The sequence below is a fragment of the Equus przewalskii genome, chromosome 17 (assembly GCF_037783145.1).
Source record: "Equus przewalskii isolate Varuska chromosome 17, EquPr2, whole genome shotgun sequence".
In the NCBI taxonomy this organism is placed as follows: Eukaryota; Metazoa; Chordata; class Mammalia; order Perissodactyla; family Equidae; genus Equus; species Equus przewalskii.
Window position 1 is genome coordinate 19,110,051 of NC_091847.1, and position 19,537 is coordinate 19,129,587.

Genomic DNA, 19,537 nt, shown 5'->3' on the forward strand with positions numbered 1-19,537 from the left:
CTCAGTTGGACTAGCCACATTTCAAATGCTCAGTAGCTACCTGTGATTAGCGGCTACCATATTGAATGGAGGAGATGCAGAACGTTTCCTTTATTGCAGAAAGTTCTAACAGCACTGTCCTAGAAAACTGGGATAAAGTCTCATGTATCTTTGATATTCAGTAGAATTTTACATACAGTAGACTCTGCGTAAATGTTGACTAATCACAGACTACAAATATAGTGAAAATCTGGTATGGAGTGTATGATTTAAGAGTATTGTCTACCAAAATAAAGAGTCTGGGGAAAGGTTAATTAAAGGAGTTTATTCAAGGTAAGGAATTCAAATCCCAGGAAACAGTCCACAGAGTATTTTGAGGAACTGCTCTGAGGACTACAGGTCTGATGCAGTTTATATACCTTTTAGCAAAGCAGTGTACATGCAGGAAAGGGCTTACACATCTAATAGTCATATACTTCAAAGAGTACAAGAGCTCTTTGGTTATATGTCAAAAAGGCTTGTAACGTTGGTGTTATCTATGTGTGGGGGGAGGCAAGGACCAGGGTTGTCATGTTTTCCCTTAATCTCTAAGAAATGCAGTTTGGATATGTGAGAGTGAGGTACCCACTGTCTCTTCCTGTTGCTCATTCATCCTGCTGGCATCTTCAGTTATGAGACAAGGGCTTGCAAGTTCATTTAGAAACATGCTTATGACGCCCACATGCCTGCTTCACAGTCCAGCATGGGGTTTTGTCCTGACTTTAAGCCTATGCAGCTTGCTTGTTAGATTCACCTGTTAGACCAGGAAAAGGGGTCCCAGTTTCATTCACAGTATAAATTCAAAAAGATGCAGAGAGGGGCCGGGCCCGTGGCCAAGTGGTTAAGTTCACGCACTCCACTTTGGCAGCCCAGGGTTTCACAGATTTGGATCCTGGGCGTGGACATGGCACCTCTCATCAGGCCATGGTGAGGCAGGGTCCCACATGCCACAACTGAAATATGAAACTATGTACTGGGGGGATTTGGGGAGAAAAAGCAGGAAAAAAAAAGATGCAGAGAGATAGGCTAGACTGGTCAATTTATCATCTCACCTCTCTTTTATAGCATAGGAGAGGAGTATAGTGTCTGAGGTTCCCTGTCATTTCTTGCCTGGACAACCACAATAGGTTCTGAGCGATCTCTCCACACACTCTCGTTCTCATCTCCCTCACCATCTACTCTCCACTCTGCAGTCAGGGTGAGTTTTTTAAAACACAAATTGGATCAGGCCATTTTCTTGTCTAACACCCTTCAGTGACTTTCCACTGCCTGTCCAAAATCCTTAATGTCACCCCCTAGGTCCTGCATGCTCTGCCCTCTGTCTACCTACCTCTCCAGGCTTACCTGGCGCTTGTCCTTTCCCTTCCCAGGTTCTGATTACACTGGACTTCCCTAAGCTCCTCAAACACGCCATGCCCTCTTGTCTCCAGGATTCTAGATGGTGGCAATCTTCTGCCAGAAACTGGGGCTCTCTCCCAGCTGTGGCAGAGATTGGTTAGTTTTTCAGCAAACTGGGAGGGAGTGGAGGGTGTCTCTCTTCGCTGGCACATCACCAGACTAGGTTTTCCAGCCCCCTCCCTGCACCTAGACAGCCAGGTGTCTGAGTTTTGGCCAACTAAATGTGAGCAGAAAAGCGTGCCCTTCCATGCCTGGCAACAAAAACCTTCTGAGAGATTCTTTCTGCTCTTGCTAATCAGAGTGTGGGCTAGAGACCATCTGTTGTCAGTATCGCTGGAGAGCTTGATGCCAATGCATCAGCTCAGGTCCAACCCTAGACCTACCCGAATGAGAATCTACATTTTTAATAAGATCATCAGGTGATCTATAGACATTGAAATTTGCTTGTTGGCTGCATGTAGAGGATCTGTTGGAGATCTCCAAGATGTCAAGAAACCAAAGAGCCACTGGATGGGAAGATTCAAGAGTTCTTGAACGAGGGTATGGAGCAGAGCCCCTTGCACCAACTCTGCTTTATACCTCTGACTGGCATTACTCTGTAAATAAATGAGAAATGAATCTTTCTTGTGTTATGCCACTGAAATTTGAGAATTATTCCCCCATGTAATTTACCCTCTGCCTGGAACATTTATTCTCCCCACCCTACCCTCCAATTTCTGGTTCATTTTTACTCATACTTCAGATCTCTCACCTCAAATATTATTTCCTTCAGGGAGTCTGCTCATCCTCCACAGCTCCCTACTTCCATCCTCGAGACTAAGTCGTTCTGCCAGTAATAACTCTAATAATATCCTGTACTTTCTCTTCAAAGCATCAATCACGATGGTCATTATATGAGCAATTAGCCAATTGGTTGCTTAATGTTTTTCTGTCCATCAGTATGTAATCTTCAGGGCAAGAAAAATGTCTATTGCTTTTGTTTACTAATCAGATGTTCCTCAACTTATGATGGGGTTACAACCCGATAAACTCATGGTAAGTTGAAAATATTGTAAGTCGAAAAAGCATTTAATGCACCTAACCTGGGGCTGGCCTGGTGGCACAGTGGTTAAGTTCACACATTCCACTTCTCGGCGGCCCGGGGTTTGCCAGTTTGGATCCCGGGTGTGGACATGGCACTGCTTGGCAAGCCATGCTGTGGTAGGCATCCCACATATAAAGTAGAGGAAGATGGACACGGACGTTAGCTCAGGGCCAGTCCTCCTCAGCAAAAAGAGGAGGATTGGCAGCAGATGTTAGCTCAGGGCTAATCTTCCTCACAAAAAAAAAAATACACCTAACCTACTGAACGTCCTAGCTTAGCCTCGCCTACCTTAATCGTGCTCAGAACACTGACATTATCTTATGGTTGGGCAAAATCATCTAACACAAAGCCTATTTTATGACAAAGTGTTGAATGTCTCATGTAAGTTACTGAGTACTGTACTGAAAGTGAAAAACAGAATGGTCGGATGGGGACAGAGTGGTTGTAAGTGTATCAGATGTCTACCTGTGATCTCATGGCTGACTGGGAGCTGTGGCTCCCTGCCACTGCCCAGCTTCAGGAAAGAGCATCCAGCTGCATATCGCTAGCCCAGGAAAAGATCAAAATTCAAAGTACGGTTTCTACTGCATGTGCATTGCTTTTGCACCATCAAAAAGTTAAAAAATTGTAAATCGAACCATCGTGAGTCGGGGACTGTCTGTACATCCCCACCTCCTACCAGTGCCTTTCTCAGTAGGTATTTGTCCAGTGATTAAATGAAGAGATGATCCGGCTGAGTCAAATGCTTTGAATCCTGAAAGACACACATATATTTTTGTTAAGCATGCTTTTGGCAGGCAGGCAGAAATAATAGCTAACATTTGCAAAGCAGTTAATTACTATGTGTCAAGCACTTATAAACATCGCTATTTAATCATGACAATAGCCCTAAAAGGTAAGTTCCATTATTTTTTATTTATTATTTTTTTAGGAAAATGGGCTCTGAGCTAACATCTGTTGCCAATCTTCCTTTTTTTTCTTTCCTCCCCAAAGTCCCAGTACTTAGTTGTATATCCTAGTTCTAAATCATTCTAATTCTTCCATGTGGGATGCTGCCATGGCATGGCTGACAATTGGCATAGGTCCGCACTTGGGAACTGAACCCACAAAGCCAGGTCACCAAAGCGGAGCGTGCTCAACTTAACCACTAGGCCACCAGGCCAGCCTCAAGCCTGCCTTTTTTGATTTATTCAAAAATAAATGTCTTATTCACCTGGATCTATAGGAGAAGCCAGAGAAGAGTGCCATCCTATCCTTACTTATGAATATTTGATTGCTGCGAGTGAAGCTTACAACATATTCAAATGTTCCTTTTCTCCTTTTTAAGTTGTATATGCGTCCATAAGCCTTACAGAGTAACTAAATCTCTTACTTGGCTATCGGTGAGTGATTATGTTTTATATAATCAATTTCCTTTTTTTGACACTTTTCACTCTTTCACTCAAGAAAAAACAACACAGAATATTTTTCCTTTACCTGTTTTTTATATAAATGTCTTTGCAATATGTAAGTCATACAGCCTCCTCTGGTGGTAAAGAGGTGCAAACTTCTATGGAACACACACACACACAAATTTTTTTAAAGTATGTTGTGGGACTTTATATTTCAAGGTGATATTACCAATCCAGCTTCAGTACGAAATCCAGATTTCCGGGGCTGGCCCAGTGGCGCAGCGGTTAAGTGTGCACATTCTGCTTCGGTGGATCGGGTTCACCAGTCCGGATCCCGGGTGGGGACATGGCACTGTTCGGCAAGCCATGCTGTGGTAGGCGTCCCACATATAAAATAGAGGAAGATGGGCATGGATATTAGCTCAGGGCCAGTCTTCCTCAGCAAAAAGAGGAGCATTGGTGGCAGGAGTTAGCTCAGGGCTAATCTTCCTAAAAAAAAATTCTAAAACCTTGTGCGAGCTCGATAAGAACATCAGGAGACCAGATACAGCCCACGGGCTCCAGCACAGGCACAGGACTAAAACATCTGAAGATGCCACACTGCCAAGAGATGGAGAGTTAGGAGTTCTGTGTTTGGTAAACAGCAGCAGGACCTCTGTTGAGCAAACCTGAAGCAGCATGTACTGATGGCCACAGGAGAAACAGTAGATTTCAAGAGGTGGAAGCCTAGATGATTTATGGTCAGTCAATGGGATGGTTCCCCATCTCGGCCCAAAACCACTGCAAACCACCTCTTTGTCTTTGATGACAAGAAGCCAAACTCTGAGAATTCACACTGGGGTCAAGCAGGTGGGTCGAGCTGTTGTGGTGGGGGTTCTTGCAATGGTCAGAGACACACCAACGGAAAGCTGACCTTCCTCTTCACTGCTTCTGGACCCGGTAACAGGCCTGATATCTAAGATCCCTTGAAGAAGAGCTCATTGCAATGAAACCACTTTTTTTGTATCAAAGAAGCCCGTAAATCGTTGGAGCCCAGCTCATAAGAAGCCTTTTGTCTCTAGAACTGAGGAGCGGTAGAGGGAAGGAAAAGAACAAGGCATAACTCATTTCATAGTTTGCCTGCCACACACTAATAAAAAAACTTCTGTTTTGTTTTGTTTATTTGAGGAAGATTAGCCTTGAGCTAACTACTGCCAATCCTCCTCTTTTTGCTGAGGAAACTGGCCCTGAACTAACATCCACGCCCATCTTCCTCTACTTTAAACATGGGACACCTACCACAGCATGGCTTTTGTCAAGTGGTACCATGTCCACACCCGGGATCGAACTGGGGAACCCCGGACGGCTGAAAAGCGGTACGTGTGCACCTAACCACTGTGCCACTGAGCCAGACCCTAAACTTCTGTTTTAAGGGTCTTGTTACTGACCAAGAGCTCACTGCCTGATGCACATAGAAGCCAATACTGTGGTGCAGGCTTCTGAGAAAAGAAAAGGCTTTATTGCAAGGTGACTGGCGAGGAGACAGGAGGCAAGGCTCTCAAATCTGTCTACCTGATCCAGGGTTTCGGGTAAAATGTAAGGGATTAAGGAGGGCAGGCTGGTGTGCAGAAGTGCTGGCAGGACAGATTCTGATTGGAAGGACTTTAAACAAGACCATTTATGGCAAGGCATAAAAAAGGGCTTTAACATCAGGGGCTTCCTGGACAATGGCCCTCTTGCTTCTGAAAACATTCTGGCTTTTGAGTCTGGTTGTGTCCTGATCCTTTGGTTCCATGGGAGAGGGGGAAACTTTGTTTCTAGGTGTTATTTCAGGTCAAAATTTTCTCTTCTGCACTTGCTTCAGATATCTGACTTGTAGTTTTGGCTTGCTGACCCTGCAAGATAACTTTAACATTCTGTTATTAACGTGATAGGGCCAATTTGAACCGGTCCTATGGCTACAGTCTGATTGTAAAATTGAGCTCAACTTTTCATCAGTGATTCAGGTCCATTTGAAAAATTGGGTTGGGCTGTGGCTTCATGATTAAGTTCAGTGCGTTCTGCTTCTGCAGCCCAGGTTCAGTTCCCGGGTGTGGACCTACATGCTGTGGTATACAAAATAGAGGAAGATTGGCACAGATGTTAGCTCAGGGTGAATCTTCCTCAGCAAAAAAAAAAGAGAAAAAGAAAAATTGGGTTGACACCACTTCCTCCAGGAGGCCATCCCTGTCTCTCCCTTCCTCTCTACAATACCCTGTACATGTCTCTTTCATTTTATCCAAACCAAAATATTATGGTCACATATTTACATATCACTCTCTCCCACTGTAAGTTTTCTGAGGACAGAAATAGTACAGTATCTATCATCAATCAAATAACAAATAGTTCTATCCCTGCCCTTGGTCTACTGCCTGTCCCATAATGGGCGCTCAAATATTTGTTGACTGAGAATAAGGAGAGAATTCCATGCAAGAGCCATGCTATGAACAAAAACAGATGTCAAGGAATGTGGCCTGGACAGTGAATAAAATCGTCTGGTTGGCCTAGAGAGCTCAGATGGGGAAGTAGAAGAAACAAATGTTGGAAAAGTAAGTTGGAGCCAAATTATAGAGGATTTTGAATGTTGGGCTACAGAATTTGTACTTTAGTTTTGGAGGCACTACAGAGCCAGTAAAAATTTTTAAGCAGGAAACAACATGCTAAAAATAATTTGGGGGGAAGATGGAAATAACATCATTGTGTGGAAAGAGTAGTTAGAAGAGTTGTATGAATCAGTTGGTTAGGGTTCTGTCTCATTTGGGTTCACAGAAACAGACTAAGAGATGATTTGCTTGCAGGAAGTTTCTTGGGGAGTGAACGACCGTGGTAACAACATTGGTAAAATGCAGTGAGGCCTAGGATGATCCCAGGGGAAGGCTGGAGATGGGAGGCCCTTCAGAGGCCAAAATGAGGCATGGGACCTAGGCCTCCGTGCCCTCAGCTGAGTGCAACTCTCAGAGAAGGACGCGGCTTTGAGCCTTCAGCAACCAACACTCCCATCAGCTGGGGGAGTGAGTGCTGTGGTTCTGAAGCGGGGCTCCAGGTGGGGCACCACAGTATCGACCACACTGAAATGGAAAGGATTTAAGATAGCACAAAAGAATTGCAAGTTTGCTGTGGCTGTTCGTATACAGATTAAAGGGAGGAGACTCTGCTTTCACTCTTTGTGATAGAACAAAGAAAAGCCTCTTCATTCAGGAAGGGATATCTTCTGACTAATTGGACAATATTGAACTTCAAAACTCAAGAATCTCAAATCAGGAATATCCATAATTCCTGGTTGTTTTTTTTTCCTCCCAGGAAATTTAACATTTTTGAATCCCATATTGCTGATCAGTCTCTTGCCCACCCCTTGAAACCGGCAGAGAGGTAGCCATTGGTGATTAAGTAGCTAGGAACTAAAGTTTTTTTCCTTTTTGCTATTACTGATTATAGCTTTTAGCTGTTTCTTTTTTTTTTTTTTAAGATCGGCATCTGAGCTAACAACTGTTGCCAATCTTTTCTTTTTCTGCTTTATCTCCCCACATCCCCCCCTGGCATATAGTTGTATATCTTAGTTGCACATCCTTCTAGTTGTGGCATGCGGGACACCGCCTCAACGTAGCCTGACCAATAGTGCCATGTCCGCGCCCAGGATCCGAAACCCTGGGCTGCCACAGCGGAGCACGCAGACTTAACCGCTGGGCTAGAGGGCCGGCCCCTGAATGTTGTTTCCTATTTGACCAAGCGTTTTAAAACCTTTTGATATTTTTGACAAGCTCCCCGCCCCACTAAAATATTCAAATCCTGAATAAAGCCTTTCTTTTGGCCTAGAAGAAGGAAGAGAATTTCTCTGAGGATATTCAGAGGGCCCCTGAGACTTCTCAAAGAAATTTGCTCTCTCTTCCTGTAAGCAGGAAAATACTAAACTAATTAGGCTTATTTGCTCTGTTAAATTACATTTGAAGCATTGTCAAATAAGTGATGATAAACTTTCTAGGGTGGTATTATGCGAGTAAATGTTATTGATACAAATGATTCAAAAATTAGAAAGCATTCCTAAAATTCTGATCTGTCCTGGTTGTCAGCCATAATCCTGGTTGATATTTTAAAGTATTGAGTGTCACAAAATTAACCAAATTTCTTTTGTCAGTTGCCATTTTGGGATCTTGCTGTTTATGGACAGTTGTTGTCTTACTCTGATGATTTTGCAAAATATGTTTCATCTTCAGAGAAATTCATGGAAAGGACTGACACTCTAGAACATAGGTTTCTGATAAACTTTCAGATCATAAAACTGAACTGGGTGAGAAATTACAGAACTCTAACAGACAAACTGATGACCTCATAAAACTGCTGACAGAAGATGAAGATCAAGAATTGATTACACAGGACTGAATGAACTGATGAGGATGACTATGATTTGTGTGACTTTTCACTTGAGATATTGCTGATTATTTTTGATATTCTGTTTTATTTCCAGATTAAAGGAAGTCTTTTTCTCTCATGCTAACTATGACATCAATTTGATAAATTATACCTTTGTGAGCAGATTTGAAACATTTATTTTTCTCCCTACCTGATCCCTGCAGAAGTTGGAAACTCTTAGTGAGTGAGTATGGTTATTTTCATGCCACTACAGTTATTTGCATAAGTTCAATAAGAATCTGTTCTCCTTATAACAGGAGACATTTGGAAACATTGGTTGTGTAACCAAGGCTTTGACTGGAATGTCATATTTGAGAGGAACATACAGACTCAGCTATGACCAGCCAGCTTTTGAGGAATAAATGTTGACTTCCTAGAATAAAGCCACTTGGAAATATTAGCCTAGTACCTTGTTTAAAGGATTACAGCACCCCAGGTAAGTAAGGAAGGTCACTTATCCAGCAGCTGCCTGGAACCTCAAAATACTTTGGGGAACCTCCAGAGAAGAGAGGAATTCACCCAAATCTAAGGTATTGCAGGTGAAACCTGATGACAAATCCTTGGCTTGGCTTTTCTGGCCTCAAGAGGCCTTTAAAGTTCTACCTGAGATTTCTTATAAAAAGTTGCGGCAAAGCAGATTTGAAAAAGCCTATATGATCAATGGCTATTCTTGCTGTACTTATGTAAATAATTGAATTAATTTTTTTTTTTCAAGGAAGATTAGCCCTGAGCTAACTACTGCTAATCTTCCTCTTTTTTCTAAGGAAGACTGGCCCTGAGCTAATGTCCGTGCCCATCTTCCTCTATTTTATATGTGGGACTCCTACCACAGCACGGATTGCCACGTGGTGCCGTGTCTGCACCTGGGATCCAAACGGGCGAACCCCCGGCCACCAAAGTGGAACTGCAAACTTAACCGCTGCACTACTGGGATGACCCTGAATTAAGTTTTATTGAAACTAGACTTATTTTACAAACCAGTTACTCTTAATTTGACTATCTTTGTTAAAAATGAGGGTGATTTTAAAGATTTTATTTTTTCCTTTTTCTCCCCAAAGTCCCCCACTACATAGTTGTATATTCTAGTTGCAGGTCCCTCTGGTTGTGCTATGTGGGATGCCACCTTAGCATGGCTTGATGAGCGGTACCATGTCCGCACCCAGGATCCCAACCGATGAAACCCTGGGCCTCTGAAGTGGAGTGCGTGAACTTAATCACTCGGCCACAGGACCAGCCCCAATGAGGGTGATTTTAGAGAGAAAAATTATGTTTCAATAAACACTATACTACACATTCATGGTAGTATATTATAATGGATATTAGGTTCTAGTTCTGATAATTGTCTTTGAGGTTTTTATTTTATATCTGTTAACTGGACTGGATCTTGAATTCTTCTGGTCTCTTGAAATATCTGGGTGCAAATTTCCAAACTAACGCTTTCAATTCTTTTCCCCATCATTTTCATTTTGAATCATTGAGAACTGAACCTGCCCTTTTTCCTGAAGCCTTGCAAACTGAAGCTAGACATCTTGATATAAACTTAAGAGAGATTCATGTCTGTTGCTGTGCAAGACACTCAGTAAGATACGTGAACACCTGATGACATCATCAGAGACATTTCAAACTGCAAAAGATGCTTTGACTCTTGACACCTAGAAATCTTTTGACTGGCTGATGCCTAGGCTCAGAAAGGTTTATAATTTGCTTCCATCATTAACCTTGTTTTTCTTTTTGTCTCTGTAGAAACACTTCTTATTAAATATCTGGTTACTTGCTTACACAATATAGGCTGGACTTTGGGAGCCCACCTGCATCACAGTCTTACTAAGAGACTGGTTCAATGAGATTGAACAACCTATGTCCCTTGTCAACAGGCTATCCCTCAAGATTGAAGATGAACAACAAAAGGGGGGATTGATACCAGTCAACACAAGGTTGACATAAGGGAAGCCATAGTGTAAAAAGGAAACCATATTGTAACTTTGAATGACCTCTGATTAATTAGCCTAGATATGCTCTGTTGATTTTATGGACCCTCTAAGCTGCTATAAGTTGATAACTTTCTTCCTTTGAGTGCCTTAGGAATGTGATGACCCCCAGGCAGAGAGTCTGCATTGATGGCCATCATCAATGACAACTGAAAGATCGGGGTTAGGCTGTTGCTCTGGTCTCTGATGCATATCCAGTAACAGAAAAGACTATCAGGAACTGGGACGAGATGTCTGCCCCCACCTGGAGATCAGATGGAGGCCCCACTGGTATTAGGTCGATTTTTCAGGGACTGTTAAAATTTGGGTTGTCTATACTTCTTATCCTTCTGGTTGGACACTTGCTTATAAAATGTGCTTTTTAGATGTTTTAGCTGTGGAGCAAGATACAAAATTCTAATAATACAAAAATGTCAACATGAAGTCAGGAATAAGAGAATATTTACAAATGAGTGCTAAACAGTTTCATTCCTCTAACCCAGATCTACGCCCCATTCAGCAGGAAGTGGCTAGATCAGTGCTCCAAACCCCTCAAGAATGAAGAATAATCAAAGGATGGGGGGGATTGAAACTGGCAGAGAGTTAGCCATTGATGGTTAAGTAGCTAGCAACTAAGACTTTCTTCCTTTTTGCAATTATTGATTATAGCTTTTAGCTGTTTAACCCACCCATTGTTAACTGTGCTGCTTAGGCAATACACTATCTGACCCCCACTAGGCTCCTACAGATAACATCTCCCTGGAGCCTGGGTCACCATGGTAATGGGTGTGTGAGCTGTTTTTCAGGAATTAGAACTACTTGTCCACTTCAGACCAGTTGAGACCACCAACTCATCAACTGGGCCCATGGAGATGTCAGATAGGCGACCTTTTGACATCAAAAGGCTAAAAACTCCACCCTCAGATCATGCTAATGCCACCATTTTGTGAACATGGGTCCTATGAAGAGGCGTGAAGCCTGACTTTGCTTGCGCAGATCATCAATCACCTCCATTACCTTTCCTCACCTCTAATCGCCTACCTCCACATATCAGACCACCTTGTCCACTATCCCATAAATATCCTTGAGTCCCTACTTTGGGGGAAGTGAATCTGAGGCTCATGCTCTCGCTTCCTTGCATGGGTGCCTTGTGAGTAAACTCTCTGCTGCAATCTTGTGGTCTTGGTGCTTGGCTTTCTGGGCAGCAGGCAAAAACGAACCTGGTTTGGTAACACCCTCACCCTCCAGGTCTTTGCCTCCCCTCCACTTTCTTTTTTAACCTATTGTCTCCTTTCAGCATTTGATACCAGCTCAACACTAAATTGACATAAAGGAAGCCATATTGTAGAAAAGAAATCATATTGTAAGTTCGAATGCCCTCTGATTAATTAACCCAGCCAGGCTCTGTAGATTTTGTGGCCCCTCCCAGCTGCTACAAGTTGATAACTTTGTTCTTTTGAATTCCTTAGGAATGTGATGACCCCTGGGCAGAGAGTCCACGCTGATAGCCATCATCAATGACAATTGAAAGATCAGGATATAGGGCATCTGCTCCATTCTCTGATGCATATCCTGTAAAACAAAACACTGTCAAGAACTAAGACCAGGGGCCGGCCGGTGGCATAGTGGTTAAGTGCACACATTCTGCTTTGGCGGCCTAGGGTTTGCTGGTTCAGAACCCAGCTGTGGATATGGCACCACTTGGCAAGCTATGCTGAGGTAGGCATCCCACATATAAAGTAGAGGAGGGTGGGCACTGATGTGAGCTCAGGGCCAGTCTTCCTCAGCAAAAAGAGGAGGATTAGCAGCAGATGTTAGCTCAGGGCTAATCTTCCTCACGGAAAAAAAAGCACTAACACCAGATGTCTGCCCCCACCTGGAGACCAGCCCCCTATATAACTGGCCTGTAGTCTTTGTCCTATAACATGGTTCTTTTGGACATTAGTTGGCCATCTTCCACCTTGCTAACAAGCTGTAATAAAGTCCTTTCTCTCCTACTACCTTGCCTCTTGACTATTGGCATGTCTTGTGGTGGGCAGGTGACCCCCCCCCACACCCCCACACTGGGCAGTAACGCATTCACTTCTCTCCCCATTTGGTTTGGATTCCATGTTCCATCACGTTGCTCACTCTTGCTAATCTCCCAAATTCCCTTGTTCCTTTGTTCTTTCTCACACTGTCTAGCCTCCACAGTCCTGGATAAACCCAAGTCTGCACTTGCCCAGTGCCTGGACCCCAGGAACTGAGTGACCATTGGAGAAAATCAAACAACCGGGCAAATTCAGGGACACTAATTTCACCTGGCCCTCAGGACTGCCTGGCACACCCTGTTTCCCTAGTCCCTTGCCCTCCAACACTCATCAATATTATTTCAAACCTTGCTCCCTATCCTCAAGATGCCAATTTCCTTACCTCCCCCATCACTCTCAGAAAATGACCTCTCCTTCATAGGGAAAAGCTCAACCTTTAGAGGAAAACTTCCTCAACTTATTGTCTTGAAACTTATAAACTTATTTATGTCCAAAGTTATTTTCCCTCTCTTCTTCCTGTTAAAATGTAAAGGGTGTCTCCTGTGCTCTGGATCCCATCCCAGCTTATTCAGAATGGTGGTAATTACAACAAACAATATCCAACTTACAGTAGCCTAACCAATGAGGACGGCCATTATCTCACAAGACAAGACTTGTGTCATCATAGACACAAGTGCTTTCCATATTCTATTCTATCATTCTCAGAATGTTGGTACTGTTGTTCCTCATGGTGACAAGATAGCTGCAGCAGTACCAGGCATCATACGCACACAACCACATCCAGCAAAGAAGGGTTGTGCTTTCTCCCATGTGTCTCTTTTTATTAGGAAAACTTCTAGAAGTGCTCAGTCCCCCTTCCTACAAGGTCCTACTGGCTGCAAGGGGACATTGAAAAAACAAGTATTTAGGGGCCAGCCCCATGGCTGAGTAGTTAAGTTCACATGCTCCACTTTGGCAGCCGAGGGTTTCCCAGTTCAGATCCTGGGCACGGACCTACACACTGCTCATCAAGCCATGTTGTGGCAGTGTCCTGCATAAAAGAACTAGAATGACCTGCAACTAGGATATACAACTGTGTACTAGGGCTTTGGGGAGGGAAAAAAAAGAGGAAGATTGGAAACAGATATTAGCTCAGGGCCAATCTTCCAAAAAAAAGAGAAAAAAATATCTAGCAGTTTCCTTTCTCAGTGGGGAAGCTCTGCCAGCAAGGAATAATGGGCATCATAGAAGAATGATTGTGGGGTGGCTATTAGTAGAACTGGCCACGTATCTCACCTTTCCCCCCATCCTCATGGAGGGTCTCCTTTTTTCCTGTGTATTCCATCTCTCCCAAACTAGCTCTCCTTGCCCTCAGTAATTAACTGTGTAAAAGCCTCTCCAATCTTTAAAAAGGCTGGCTTTCCCAGTACAAATAATGTCCTTTCTACATCCTGCCCTTTACACTTACTGACACCCCTTCCTTATCTCCCCTTTCTTCAACCCATTGCCATCTGACTTTCACACAGAAGATCCCACCAAAACCCCTCTTGCCAAGTTGATAATCACCTCTATGTTGCTAAAAACAGTGGACATTTAAAAATCTTATTATTTTGATGCAACAGCAGCATTGAACATGGCTCCTGCTTCTTTCTTCTCAAAACTCTCTAACCTTGGCTTCTTTGGAACTACACTCTCCCATTTTCCTCCACACACAGTCCCCTCCTACCTTTCTTGAGTTTCCTTTACTGGCTTATACTTTTCTATACAACGCTGTAGATGTTGGAGGTCTTAAAACATCAGTCCTATACTCTTGTCTCACCTCACTTTGCATACTCCATAAGTGGTAGCATCCTCCAGAGCCTCAATTATCCTCTGTATGTAGAGAAATCTCAAATTCCTATCTCTAGGTAAGAACTGTTTTCTGAGCTCCAAACCAATATCTACTTGCCTTCTTAACGTCTCCGCTCTAATATCTCTCCAGCTCTCCAAACACACATCTGATATTGAACTGACCTCATGCACTCCTCCCCTCCAGCCTGCTCTTCCTTCAATGTTCCCTATCTCAGTATCACCTTCTACACAATTTCTCAAGACAGAAACCCAAGATCTCTTCTTGACTCCTTCCTCAAATTCCAAATCTAAACAATCAACAAAATCTATTGGGTCTGCTTCCAAAATATCAAAAGTATCCACTTCTGCATCTCCCTTCATGGAAAACAGCCTCTTAACCAGTCTCTTCACATGCACCATTTCACTTCCAATCCAATCCATGGACATTACAACATAGCTGCATACTAAAAGCACAAATCTAGGGGCTGGCCCAGTGGTGTAGCGGTTAAGTTTGTGTGCTCTGCTTCGGTAGCTGGCAGTTCACTGGTTTGGATCCTGGGCCTAGACCTACGCGCTACTTATCAAGCCATGCTGTGGCAGGTGTCCCATATATAAAGTAGAGGACGATGGGCATGGATGTTAGCTCAGGGCCAGTCTTCCTCAAAGAAACAAAAACAATACAACATAAAAACTCAACTCTAAGACGTAACTCCTCTGTTTAAAATTCTTCAACGGCTCCCTACATTCTTAGAAAAATGTCTGAGGGGGCTGGCCCTGTGGCTGAGTGGTTAAGTCTGCGTGCTCTGCTTCGGCGGCCCAGGACTTTGCTGATTCGGATTCTGGGTGCAGACATGGCACCGCTCCTCAAGCCATGCTGAGGCGGCGTGCCACATAGCACAACCGAGAGGCACTCACAACTAAAACATACAGCTATGTACTGGGGGGCTATGGGGAGAAGAAAGAAGAAGGAGAAGGAGAAGGAGACGGAGACGGAGACGAAGACAAAGACGAAGACAAAGACGAAGACGAAGAAGAAAAAGATTGGCAACAGTTGTTAGCTCAGGTGCCAATATTAAAAAAAAAAATTCTGAAATCTTTAACATGACTTCCAAGGCGCTCTCTGATCTAATCCTTGCCTGTCTTTCCAGCCTCATTTGTACTACACTCCCCTTTCTATGTTCTAGCCACAATGGACATTTTTCAGTTCTTCAAGTGTACTGTTCTAACTTGCTTCAGAGCCTTCACACTGCTGTTTCCTCTACCTAGAATAGTCTTCTCTTTCACCTAGCTAGATTTCTCCTGACATGTCATTTTCTCAGGAAGGGCTTTTCTTTCTCTCTTTTCTTAAAAGATTGGCACCTGAGCTAACCTCTGTTGCCAATCTTCTTTTTTTTTTCTTCTTCTCCCCAAAGCCCCCCAGTACATAGTTGTATATTCTAGCTGTGAGCACCTCTGGTTGTGCTATGTGAGATGCTGCCTCAGCATGGCTTGGTGAGCGGTGCCATATCTGCGCCCAGGATCCGAACTGGTGAAACGCTGGGCCCCAGAAGCAGAGCGTGAGAACTTAACCACTCAGCCATGGGGCCGGCCCCAGGAAGGGCTTTTCTAACCCTGCTATCCATGTTTGGTCACATCATCACACTTCTGAAGCTCTCAGAATTTCCCCTTTTGTGACATTCATCACGGCTCACAATCACTTGTTCAATGTCTGCCTTCCTCGCCTTACCACTGCCAGGTACAATGTCTAGCTCATAGTAGACGAGCAGTAAACATTTGATGAATGAACAAAAGGCTATGAATAATTCTTATAATACTTAACTCCAACATTAGGAATAATTAAAGACATTGCTCTACTGAAAGAATTTATGGGTTGATTGAATTTTAAGAAATGTATTTAAAGTTGATGTTGAGGGCTGGCCTGGTTGCATAGCGGTTAAGTCTGTGTTCTCCACTTCAGTGGCCCAGGGTTTGCTGGTTTGGATCCTGGGCACAGACCCACGCACTGCTTATCAAGCCATGCGGTGGCAGCAGCCCACACATAAAGTAGAGGAAGATGGTTACAGATGTTAGCTCAGGGCCAACCTTCCTCAACAAAATAAAAAATAAAGTTGATGTTGAAGATCAGCTCTTAAGTCTTCCTGAGGCATGGTGTCCTATATACACAGCAACTGTCTGTAATCAGCGTTATGTTTCAGTTTATAATAACACTATAGGAGAGACCTGATTAGAAAAAAGTAAATAAAAATTGGAGTGCAATCTGTTAGCTATTTTTTGGTTAAATATTTGTAGGAAAGTGGTATTTTCTGATGTAGCACTTCCTCAGTCCTGCAAATTGTCAAATGGCTGTACTGCTGGAATGGAAATTTAATTGTTGTAGGTTGTCTAACAGCAAATGTAACTTTAAATAAACCAGACAAGCCTTTAGTAATAGTTATTAGAGACCACGTAATTTCATGAAAGTATTAAATATGGATCAGTTTTCATTTTACTGGCAACCAACCACAAGTGCCAGTCTTGATTATACAACATGCTTGCATAAAACTGTAAACAAAATCATTCTTCATCTCTTTTGTTTACCATGGAAAGTAGCTGGAAAATAAATCATTATCTATTCTCCGCTTTTGAGTTACTTTAGAGGGCAGCTGTGGCAATGACATAGCTAAGCGTTTGAGGTTTTGGAACGACTAGGACCAATGACTAGAAAATTGCTTAAAGCCTGCCTTCTACCAATACCTCCCTCAGCTACATGTGCTGTATGGCACCACAGAAGGGGACTGTTGTGATCTTTACCCTCTCTTTTCTTCAAGGTTGGGCTGATAAATTAAGTTCAATAGAAATCAAAGCCTTGCAGTAAATCCCCACAAAGCCCATTTACTTCCATACCGACAGACACTCAACCCTATCACACAATGGCCACTCATCATAATAAAGAATTACATCGTGCCCCATTAAGACAGGGTTCCACTCAGAGCAGGGATGAGTTCCTCCACCTTTAAGGTCTCAGTGAGGTCGAGGATGGCATCTCTCGGTTAGTGAGCGCCACATCTTCTCTTCCCCTTTATAGATTGCGAAGTGGCTCTCACTGCTGACCCTCTTTTGCCGTGTCCCGGAAACCACAGTTACATTTTCCACAATTATGAAGGCCAACAAGCCTCAGACAACTACAATTCCCGTCATGCCTCATGAAGGTACTGCCAACACGCCTTAGCGGTTAGTCATCCTTCCCACTGCCTCCTTCCACTTCCGGGACTGCAGGGCCTGAGCCCCAGCGGGCGCGCGCACGCACCGATTTGCCAACGAGACAAGGGTCTCGGGCGCGGCGCGGACGGCGACGTGTGGCGTCACGTGACGCGGGGCGCGCCTCGCTCGCGCGCTTGCGCGTGTCCCAGGGGGCCGTTGACGGGCTTGCGCGCTAGTGCAGAGCCAGAGGCGGGGCGCGGACCGGCCGGGGCTGCGGGGGCCGCGGGGCCCTACGAAGGGGAGGGCGGGGCCACCTTCGGGACCGCAGCGACAACACCCGGAGCGAGCGCCTGGGCCCGAGAGGAGCGATGCTGTGGTTCCAGGGCGCCATTCCGGCCGCCATTGCGTCGGCCAAAAGGAGCGGCTCGGTCTTCGTGGTGTTCGTGGCAGGTGAAGGGGCGAGGGCCTGAGATGTGGCCGGGACACCCCCTTCGGCCTCCCTCCAACCCCAGCCTTTCCTCCGTGCCCCGAGAGCCCCGGCCTTCCCCTCCTTGGCTTCTCAGCGCCTCCCGCGTCTGTTTGGGGCACACCGGGCCTGGCCCCACCACCCGCTTCTCCCGGCACCCGGACCGGAGGCGCGTCTCGGCCTCGCCCCCAAAGCCCGCTGGGCCCCGTCGACACCTCTGCGCGGGCGACGGGACGCGTCAGGCAGGCCCGCGCCTCCCCCCGCGCTGGAGGCGTTGGCGCAGACAGACCCCCACGGCCCTCCCCGGGTGCCCCCTTTCGCGCTCTGTCCCTGAGGACCCCCTTCCGGATGTCTTAACGCCCGTGTGGTTCCTGGTGCTTAGGTGGGCATATGGACAGGCTATTAGACAGGCGGTTGGGTTCGTAATTAGTTGTGGACAGTCAGGAAGAAAGCTGTGTCATCGGTAAGCAACAAAGAGAAACCATCTGATGGTCACGGTTACTAGGGTTCCTGTGTCCCTGAAACGCTAACTCTGGCTTTATATAGGTTTGATTTTTTTTTTTTTTTTTGATAGCGGGTGGTGAGTCTAATGTGGCATAACTGCTTTCTTGCAAATTGATTTTGTAACCATTCGATTAGAAGCAGACGTTCAGTCTTTGGTTCTTTTTGTTGTCTTCCTAGTCTAATATCCATGGTTTCGAGGACGTGTACTAGCTCATTTACCCTGTGTTGCTCTGAGTTATTTGGCTCCGTATTTTATTACTCCCTATTTTATTATTGAGATCTAGATTTACAGTAAACCCATGTCCCTGTGGTTTGGATGATTCTCAATACATGAACCAAATTAGTGTTTGTGAGTACTGTTAATTTTAGGTGTATTATTTCAACGATTTGTGTTGAATAACGGTTTACTCATTATTGACTCGTGATTCTTGCGAGACTAGATAATAGCTGGGTAACTTTACGCACTGCAGTGAAGAACAAGTTCCTGAAATATGTTTCACTTAACATTAAATTTGAAATTTATAATTGTTATGCTGAATTTTTAGCCCAATAAGGTTAATTAGAAGAGGTTGAGTAGTGTAGATTCTTTATGCTGTTTTAGCGATATATTTCACATAAATAAATAACTGACGTAATCCTGTAGGGAAAAAAAGTGGATTGAAGAGAAAAGGAAAACTAAGTGATAATTACTATGGTTGTTAAGAGTACAATAATAGTTTTATGACATTTTAAGTTATTTTTTCACGTAAAATCTCAATTGATCCTTGCGGTAGGTAGAACAGGTTTTATTATTCCTATTTTATAGACAGGGAAACTTACGTCCATAATGGTTAAGTAATATGCATCAGGGTCACAGAAAGGATTTACATTTTGTCCTGACAAATTTTCTTTAGCAGCTTCAAAAAGTGTCCTTTTGGTTTCTTAAGAAAAAACTGAACAATTGTAGACTTTATGTAATTATTGAAATTGGTGTGGAAATCAGGAAATCTATAATTATGCTAGTCATATTTTTAAACAAAAAACATATTTGATGGTGTCCAAATGTTCCTGGAAGGCACTCTTGGGCTAATGAGTTAATTCGAGTGAAGAAATGCTAGATTTAATTAGGAAACATTAGGAAACCCATTTGGAAAGAGTAGTGCTAATTATTACAATAGTAAAATAAAGTTACAAGTCTTTGGGGGTTTGTGTGGATATATATATTCTTCAATTAACTTTTTACAGATGAACACGTATTACATGCTTTTAGAATATTGACGACTTTG

General features: G+C 43.9%; 1 protein-coding gene and 1 long non-coding RNA gene across 4 annotated transcripts in view; one reads left to right on the top strand and one right to left on the bottom strand.

Annotated features, from left to right (window-relative positions):
- Positions 1–284: 284 nt before the first annotated feature.
- LOC139076600 (uncharacterized) lies at positions 285–17,406 on the bottom strand. Its single transcript, XR_011528337.1, has 3 exons — positions 17,113–17,406; positions 2,966–3,254; positions 285–2,012 (listed from the first exon to the last, which is right to left on the bottom strand). It is a non-coding gene; the product is annotated as an uncharacterized lncRNA (long non-coding RNA).
- Positions 17,336–19,537, top strand: part of UBXN4 (UBX domain protein 4) — a 35,263-nt gene continuing 33,061 nt past the window's right edge. The window contains exon 1 of one of the 3 annotated variants that reach the window (XM_070579619.1): positions 17,336–18,150. Coding sequence is in view for 1 of the 3 variants with exons in the window: in XM_070579618.1 (XP_070435719.1) it covers positions 17,671–17,752 (82 nt within the window). In the remaining 2 variants the exon portion in view is untranslated. Of the gene's footprint in view, positions 18,232–19,537 lie in introns of all 3 variants that reach the window. The other 2 variants (XM_070579618.1, XM_070579620.1) reach the window with 2 other exon arrangements.